Source organism: Callospermophilus lateralis, chromosome 11 (assembly GCF_048772815.1).
Source record: "Callospermophilus lateralis isolate mCalLat2 chromosome 11, mCalLat2.hap1, whole genome shotgun sequence".
NCBI lineage: Eukaryota > Metazoa > Chordata > Mammalia > Rodentia > Sciuridae > Callospermophilus > Callospermophilus lateralis.
The window spans coordinates 22,450,334-22,459,988 of NC_135315.1; the positions used below are offsets into that span (position 1 = coordinate 22,450,334).

The 9,655-nt window shown below is 39.5% G+C and overlaps 1 protein-coding gene across 9 annotated transcripts in view; it reads right to left on the reverse strand.

Annotated features, from left to right (window-relative positions):
- The window catches only part of Cdk12 (cyclin dependent kinase 12), an 86,838-nt gene extending 78,390 nt beyond the window's left edge, over positions 1-8,448 (reverse strand). For all 9 annotated transcript variants that reach the window (XM_076871529.1, XM_076871527.1, XM_076871525.1 and 6 more), the window contains exon 1: positions 7,359-8,448. In XM_076871529.1, the coding sequence (XP_076727644.1) occupies positions 7,359-8,401 (1,043 nt within the window). In that variant the 5' untranslated portion in view covers positions 8,402-8,448. The remainder of the gene's footprint in view (positions 1-7,358) is intronic.
- Positions 8,449-9,655: the final 1,207 nt, after the last annotated feature.

The window sequence follows — 9,655 nt, forward strand, 5'->3', positions numbered from 1 at the left end:
ATGCTTACTTTCAGAATTTTGGCTTCAATCTTTGATAAAGTGAAAATAAAATAATAGGACTGGGGATTTAGCTCAGTTGGTACAGTGCTTGCCTTGCATGCACAAGGCCCTGGGTTAGATCCCCAGCACCCAAAACAAAACAAAACAAAAAAAAGATACAGTCATAATCTATAATAAAGGTAGTTATATTAATCAAGAAGTTAATCCAACTTTTCAAACTAAGGAGCTATTTAATTGGCAGATTCCCGGAAAATATGTTGTTCTTTATAACCTTAATTTATGATAAAGTTGTGCACATGGTAAACAAACCCCCAATGTTAAAAAAGTTAGGATTCATAAGTAGACAAATTAGAGAAAATTTTTTAGCAAAATAATTCATTAGAAATTTTTTTTTTAAAGAGAGAGTGAGAGAGAGAGAGAGAGAGAGAGAGAGAGAATTTTTAATATTTATTTTTTAGTTTTCGGTGGACACAACATCTTTGTTTGTATGTGGTGTTGAGTATCGAACCCGGGCCGCACGCATGCCAGGCGAGCGCTCTACCGCTTAAGCCACATCCCCAGCCCCATTAGAAATTTTTAAAAAGGCTGGGGCTGGGGATGTGGCTCAAGTGGAAGCACGCTCGCCTAGCATGCATGAGGCACTGGGTTCGATTCTCAACACCACATAAAAATAAAATAAAGATATTGTGTCCACCTAAAACTAAAAAATAAAAATTAAAAAAAAAAGTAGTAGTTTTAAAAAGGGCTGGGGATATAGCTCAGGTGGTAGAGTGATTGCCTTGCATGCACAAGGCCCTGGGTTCAATCCCCAATACCACAAAAAAAAAAAAAAAAAAAAAAAGAAGAAGCTTTTAAAAAATATGATAGTTCCTGGGGCTGGCATGTGTGCGGCCCGGGTTTGATCCTCAGCACCACATACAAACAAAGATATTGTGTCTGCCGATAATACTATTTTTTTAATACTAAAAAAAATAAGTATTAAAATTCTCAAAAAAATTCACTAAAAATAATATTAAAATATTTTTTAAAAATTCTCTCTCTCTCTCCCTCCCTCTTTAAAAAAAAAATACATATATGATAGTTCCTGGTCCTTTTCATATAAAATGATTTCCAATCAACTTTTTAGGAACTCATAATTAAGACAAGGTGGGGCTGGGATTCTGGCTTAGCAGCACAGTGCTCGCCTAGCACGGGCAGGACCCGGGTTCCTCAGTATCACATAAAAATAAAGGCATTGTGTTGTGTCCATCTACACCTAAAATATATATATATATATATATATATATATATATATATATATATATTTTTTTTTTTTTTTTTTAATTTAAAAATAAAAAAATAATTAAGACAAGGTATTATATTTTTATTACATTATTGCATGTTCAATTAATTTCCTTCTTAAGGAAGAATGGGGAGTAAAATCTGGTATATCTTTTTTTTTTTTTTAATGTATGTGGTGTTGAGGATTGAACCCAGGTTCTCCTGCATTCTAGGCAAGCACTCTACCACTGAGCTACAACCTGAGCCTAAAATCTGGTAAATCTATGCGGCAAATTATTTCAAGTTGAAACAACAGTCTCATTAATTCTTTTTGTTCTTTACCAAAGCCTAATCTGTTCAAGCATCAATGTGAGACAAGCAAACAGGAATATGGAGATATCATACATCTGGCTCAATAGAAGAACACTTGCCTAGAATGCAGGAGAACCTGGGTTCAATCCACAGCACTGAAAAAAAAAAGGGACTGGACAAACATAATTTGGCCATTAGTCTAAAACAAATTGCTCCCATTTCAGATCAGTATTTCCCTTTATCTGTGGGCAATGAAAAACTAACATGAATCAAAATGAACAGCATATATATGTAAGGGAAACAACTCACATGACAGCACCCACAGTTTTCTTTTATCTATACTCCTTTTGGAAGTTCATTTCAAAAATTAGTTAAAATATAGAATTATTATTGGAAGAAATAGTACTAAAAAACATCAATGAAAACATATATATGAACATAAAAATATTGAAAGTAATTAAATCACTGGGCATGGTGGCACACACCTGTAATCCCAGAAAGCTGAGAGTGAAGGCTGAGGCAGGAGGATCACAAGTTTAAGGGCAGCCTCAACAACTTAGTGAGGCCCTAGGCAACTTAGCAAGGTCTTGTCTCAAAATTAAAAAAAAAAAAAAAAAAAAACAGAAAAAAACGTCAGGCAAGGTGGTGCACACCTGTAAAGTTCCCAGTGGCTCGGAGGCTGAGGCAGGAGGATCCAAGTCCAAAGCCAGCCTCAGCGACTTAGCAAGACCACAAGCAACTTAGCAAGACCCTGTCTCAAAATAAAAAATAAGGGGCTGGCGTTATGGCTCAGCGGAGAACGCTCACCTAGCGCTTGAGAGGTCCTAGGTTCAATCCTCAGCACCACATAAAAATAAACAAACAAAATAAAGGTACTGAGTCCTAAAAAAATAAATATTTTTTAAAAATTAATTCAAAAAACTAAAAAATAATGTTGGGGTTGTGGCTCAGTGACAGAGTGCTGGGCTCAATCCCTGGTACATAAAAATAAACAAATAAAGGTATTGTGTCCATCTACAACTAAAAAAAATTTTTTTAAATAAATAAATAAAAAGGGTTGGGGATGTGGCTCAGTGATTGAGCACCCCTGGCTTCAATCCCTGGTACCAAATAAATAAATAATAAAAAAGGCTGAAGATATGTCTTAGTGTTTACGCCATATCCCTAGTGCAAAAAAAAAAAAAAAAGTAATTAAATAGATTTATCAAGTATCTACTCACTGTTAAGAAAACTAATACTCCTCTTTGTAAATATTTGACTGAGTATGTTTTCTACTTGAATTATAGTTGAGATAAAATACTTCTATCCTGGAGAAAATGTCTAAAACCCTAAATGTTAAGTAATGCTAGATACTACCATGCATTAGAAAATTTAGATTGGACTAGGGATGTAGCTGAGTGATTTGAGAGCTTACCTAGCATGTGAAAAGCCCTGAGTTCAATCTCTAGTACCCAAAACACTGATTTTAGTTTTTCAACATGACAATCTTGCTATAAATCATTCAATTTTGGAACAGAAACTTTTTTTTTTTTTTTTTTTAACTGGAAAGTGAAACCAGGGGTACTTTTACCACTGAGCTACATCCCCAGTCTTTTTTTTTTTTTTTTTTTTTTTTTTGAGGCAGAATCTTGCTAAATTGCTGAGGCTGGTCTCCAACTCTTGATCCTCCAACCTCAGTCTCCCCATTCACTAGGATTTCAGACCACCACGCTGCAGAAGTCTATCATTAATAGGACATTTGGTTTCCCATTTGGTTATTTTAGTAATACAAACACGAGTTAAGTTTCAAGTCTATCCAAAGAAAAAAAGGGGAGAAGGGACAACAAATAAGAAAAATATAGGGAGCAAAAAATAACCTAAAAAATGTACTTTCCCCCTGAATGTTTACCCATTTAAAATAAAATCACTATTAATTACTGCTGATTTGGCGTATGCAATGACGTTAAATTTATGCTAAAGCATTTCCAGTTTTTTAAAATGAAATTGATTGTTGTATTCTGACAGTGTTTGTTTTTCAGAGAATACTAAAGGGATCTGTATGTTCCTCTACTCTTTAACTCTATAAAATGCTGTACTTATTGTTGACAATTCCAATGAATGAGGAAAAATTTGTAGTGCATACATACAAATATATTTACAAATCAACAAAAAAAACATGCATGTGTTTCTGGATAAATGATGTAATATTTATATTTGCATCCTCTACTATCACACAGTGTCTTCAATTCTTTCTATATTTTTATTTGCCTTTACTGCACTTGTTTCCATTAATTAGCAGAACTTCCTCAACTTACTAAAGAGCATTTGAGAATCGCTATTTTCTCTAATCCAAAACTGGAAGCAGTTTCTAATGGAATGCATTTTAGTGTATTATTTTTATTTTTTCAATACTGGGAATTAAACCCCACGAATGCTCAATCACTGGGCTGCATTCGCCCCTTCTCTTTTTTTTGGTACTGGAGATTGAACCCACTTAACCCCTGAGCCACATCCCCACTCCTTTTTTTCTTTTCCTTTCTTTTTTTTTTTTTTTTAACATTTTTTTTTAGTTGTAGATGGACACAATATCTTTATTTTTATTTGTTTTTATGTGGTGCTGGGGACCGAACCCAGGGTCTTACACATGGAAGTCAAGCGCTCTACCACTGAGCTACAGTCCCAGCCCTCCTTTTTATTTTTCGAAACAGGGTTTCACTAAGTTGCTGAGGCTGGCTTTGAACTCAAGATCCTCCTGTTTCAGCCTCCCAAATTGCTAGGATTATAGGCATGCACTCTCTCCTAAGCCACAACACCACCCCCAACTTCATTATATATTCAAAAGTTCCATCCTAGTAAAAATTCTTTTAATAGCCTTAAAAAAAATCCTCTCACAAAAAAACATATTCTAAGAATACTTCTTAAACTTCCTTTAAAAACTATGCTGCTGTTGCTGGGCACGGTGGCGCACACCTGTAATCCCAGTGGCTTGGAAGGCTAAAATAGGAGAGGAGGCACTAAGCTACTCAGTGAGACCCTGCCTCTAAACAAAGTACAAAACCTGACTGGGCATGTGGCTCAGCTTACCCTGAGCTCAATCCCTGCTACCCCCATCACCAAAAAAAAAAAAGGGAAAAAAACTATGCTATTGGGGCTGGTATTGTGGCTCTGGGAGAGTGCTTGCCTAGCACACGTGAGGCACTAGGTTCAATCCTCAGCACCACCTAAAAATAAAGGTATTGTGTCCATCTACAAGTAAGAAAAAACAAAAACAAAACTATGCTGTTAACTGGGCACAGTGGTGCATGCCTATAATCCCAACATGAGAGGTTGAGACTGGAGGATTGCAAGTTTGAGGACAGCCTCTTCAACTTAGTCTCTATGCAACTTAGTCTCAAAATGAAAACTCAAAAAAAAAAAAAAAAAAAAAAAAAAAAAGGTGGGGATGTAGCTCATTGGGAAAGTGTCCCTGAGTTCAATTGCCAGTACCAAAAAAAAAATCTATACATGATAATTTACAAATGGCACACTAAAGACTTATGCATTTTGTGATATATAAATTTACCCTTCACCCCTCCAAAAAACACTGGGTTCTAGGAAATGGCATACATGCTGAAGTCTTTAGAATGATGTGTACTGATGCATGCAACTTAAAGATGAATCAAAAGATGGACTGATGAAGAGATCAATAGGTATGTGGTAAAATATATGGCAAATATTAAGTGTAGACTCTAGGTGTTATATAATATATAGGTGTTCATTATAATTTTTTTTTTTTTTGTAGCAGAGATTGAACTCAGGGGTACTCCACCACTGAGCCACATCCCCAGTGCTATTTTGTATTTTATTTAGAGACTGGGTCTCACTGAGTTGCTTAGTGCGCCTCCCAGTTGCCAAGGCTAGCTTTGAGTTTCTCCCGTATCAGCCTCCCAAGCTGCTGGGTTACAGGCGTTCACCACAACACCAGTCCACTATAATTCTTTTAACCTGTGTTTTAATTTTATTATTATTATTTTTAAACAGTAAGCTGGGAACACATTGAACTCCTGTAATTTCAGCAACTAGGGAGACTGAGAACGGAGGATCACAGGTTTAAGGCCAGCCTAGGCAATTCAGCAAGCTCCTGTCTCAAAAAATAAATAAATAAAGGACTAAGAAATGTAGCTCAGTAGTTAAGTGCCCATGGGTTCAATCACCAGGGCCTTCCCCTGACAAAATAATAATAAATTGAGATGAAAATATTAAGAAACTTCAACCCTTGACAGTTAGGAACTCTGCAATTTGATGAATTCACACTAGTTTCTGAATAATTATAACTTTAAATCACCAAAAATTACAATGACATACAAAACACTGCATGAATTTTTTTAAATTAGTGTAATTTCTTTACTAGCATTCAATGACATTATCCTCATTCACAGAATTTACTGAGTGGTACAATGTATGATATGCACTTCATATTAATTTAATACAACAACTCTAGAAGTAGATAATTATTATCTCTATTTTATTCATGGAGAAATTAAATCATTTTCCAAAGGTCACAAAGGAGCATTAGGATTCCACTCAGTTTCAATAAAAGCTCACATTTTTCTTTTGTAGACACAGATGAGTCCTCAAATATATAAGGTATATTTCATTGCCTAGGAACTGAAACAGTTTTCCACAGATAATATACTCTAAGGCTGAAATTTCTAATATGCCTTTCTCACAAAAATATTGTGAAGACATTATTACCATATTTTTAGAGAAAGATTTTGAAAACTGTCAGTGGTCACAAGGTACCATTTAGTAAAGTTGTAAAGAAAACCAAATTGGGTTGGCCATGGTGGCACATGCCTGTAATCCCAAACTTGGAAGGCTGAGGCAGGAGGATGGAGAGTTCAAAGTCAGCCTCAGCAATTCAGTGAGGCCTAAGCAACTTAGTGAGACCCTTTCTCAAAATAAAAAATAAAATGGGGGGCTGGAGTTGTAGCTTAGCAGTAGAACACATGCTTCATTCGTGTGAGGCACTGGGTTCAATCCCTAGCACCACATATAAATAAGCAAATAAAGTAAAGGTCTATGAACAACTAAAAAATATGTTTTAAAAAATAAATAAATAACAAAATGGGCTGGAGATGTTGCTCAGTGACTAAGTGCCCCTGGATTCAATTCCTGGTATCAGAGAGAGAGAGAGAGAGAGAGAGAGAGAGAGAGAAATTGTCCTAGGGACCAATTATTTCTAGGTTATTTAATGTCAAAAAGAAAACCACCTAATCAGGTGAATTTCCTCTCAAACATCCATTAAAATATAGAACTCTGCCTGTCAATTAGGCAATGAATAAACTTACAGGTTTGGAGACTCAGTTTACAGCACAAATGGGAGGATGACCTAAGCGAATAGCCTCAAGAGAACACAAATGAAAAGTTATAATCACTCAAGTCTCTAGTCAGGTCCAAGAAAGTTTAAGTACTAACACCAAGGGGATTTTTTTAAAAACTTGAGGCAAAGCAACAGAAATAGGATCTAAAATTAACAATGCTCTGCACTCACCAGACAAAAGCCCATTTCTCTCACACAGAAGCATACACCTGAAGATCCCACTACTGGAAGTACCTACCTTTAAAAGCTGCAGGCATGTGAAATCTTTACTTCTCAAATTCTGGAGTAAGGGGAGACCAGATTTATCTACTTCAATGACTAGCCAATGGCAAAGTGTCCTAATCAAGCACAAACACTGGGGTCTTCAACAAAAAGTTATCATGACTAACTGCCAGTTCCTCACAACCCACCCTACCTCTGGAAGGACTGTTAGACAAAAGCTCACCTGGGGAGCGGACTTCGACTGAGAGACCGCTTGCTCATGAAAGGGCTGCTGGAGCGCCTTCGACCATAGGGACTGGGTGATCTCCCGCTGTAAGAGCCACTCCTTTCATAGCTGGACGACCGTCTCCGGCTATAAGGACTCACAGACCTCTGTCGTCTACTGTAGGGGCTGGGTGACCGGGTACCGGACTGATAGGCAGAAGGCTCCTTGTAAGGGGGGCTGATGGACTGCCTTCTTGAGGTACTTCCAGGACTCTTCTTGTAGGAGTCATAATTGCTAGAAGTATGAGATCTCGGAGGACTAACGTCATAATCTTGGCCATAAGAAGCTCCTGAGGGGCTGTCATCTTGTTTGGAGCTGTCAGACCATTTCCTGTGGGGACTCCTGGATCTCCGTTTGGGGCTGTCCACTGTTTTGTAACTTTTGGGTGTTTCCCTTTTCCGATGACTTTTACTCCGATCTTTGTGTCCAGACTTTAGCTCACGTTCTTTCCGGGTCTTTTCCTTATGGAGTTTGGATGACCTGGATTCCTTGCTGCTGCTCTTGGATATCTGTGCCTTTCCATAGTCATCGTTCTCCTCATTTGAACGCTTTGAACTTCCTGATACTCGGTCTTTCATCGATCCCGACTTGCTGGAGACTTCCTGGTTTTTTTCTTTTTCAGTCTGTTTAGTTTTTAGTAAGTCCCGGGAACGCCTGTGCTGGTGGTGACGATGTTTGTGCAGGCGGTCACTCCGATCCGTTCCACGACGTTCATCATTCTCCCTCCTATCTAATTTGAAGGCCATGTCGTCAGAGAAGGTGTCTGAATCAGAGCTGATGTCATCATACTCCACCAAAGGTTTGATAACTGTACCCAAGGATGCTTCGGGGGTCACCAACCCCATGTCTTTGGAGTGCTTGGACTTATGCCTCTTGTGCTTCGACACCAATCGGTGACGCTCTCTGCTGTTGGAGCTGCCACCTCCCGATGACGGCTGCAAAGTTCCAGAAGCTCCTCCACTCCCGTCCTTCTTGCCCCCATGTCTCTCTGAATTGGGCATTCCCTTTCCCCTGGCCTTAAGAAGGGGAAAAAGTTCCCCAGCACTCCAAGAAGTAACCCCCACCCACCCCCCCCAACCCTAAATCCACGCCCACCAAAGTGCCCCTAGAAGGTGGTGGGGAGGGAAGGGACGGTAGGCCAGGCTCCTCCTCCCTCCCGAATCCTCAGCACCCTCCTACATGAGGTGGGGGGTGAAGGAGCGAGGGAAGAAATGAGAGTTCCTCAGCAGTGGAGTTGCGAGACAACGAGTAGCTCCTTAAGTCTGCAACCCCCAACCCCGCGGAACCAGTCCTCAGGCCTCCGCGCCTAGAGGTGGAGGAAGTAGGTAGCCGACGGCCCGGGGATGTGGGGCCGACTCGGGCTCTGGGGCCCTGTGAAGACTGCGCGGGCCCTTCCCCTACCCGGTAGCCCGGCTCAGGGCGGCTTCCTGTCGCCGGGGTCCCGCGAACTAGGTACCTCACGCCCCCTTTGTCCCTCTCTCCTGAGGGAAGCCCCTTTTCTAGCCTTCGCCTCGCCTCAATACCTCACACTCACACTCGCTCCCTCACACAGATCTCAGTCACACACTAGATTAAACCGAAACGGCACTTGGGGGAGGGGGGAGGGGCGATCGCAGGAAATACCGCGAGAGCACAACTCTCGCGATACTTCTAGCTTCCTTTTCGCCTCTCCCCACTACTCAATCTAACAACGCGAGAACAGGAACCTAGACGAGAAAAGCGTCCCGCAGATTCTCGCGATAAGCTTCCACCTTTTTATTTGAGGAAAGCTTTACAGAAACAGTTAGCAAAAATATATATATATAAACGTGAACCGTACTGGTAACTCATTGAGCCAATATCCGCAGGTTCCGGTGCAAAAGCATTTTACGGTACTTTTAAGCAAGCCTTTTAGCTACCATGATAAAAGTGTTTTTAACAGGGTAAAGGGCGAACGTGGTGACATTTCAAGTCCCTGAATATTTGAAAAGCTTCGCACTTTTTTTTTAATATTTATTTTTTAGTTCGACACAATATCATTATTTATTTTTATGTGGTGCTGAGGATCGAACCGAGGGCCTCGCAAGTGCTAGGAGAGCGCTCTACCGCTGAGCCACAACCCACGCCCCCCCCCCCGCACTTTTATTTTTAATTAGTTTTTTGTTGTTGTTTTCTTGGTTTTGTTTTGCGGAACAGGGATTGAACCCAGAAGGGCTTTATTGCTGAGCAACATCCCATTCCTATTTATTTATTTATTTATTCTGTTTGTGATATTG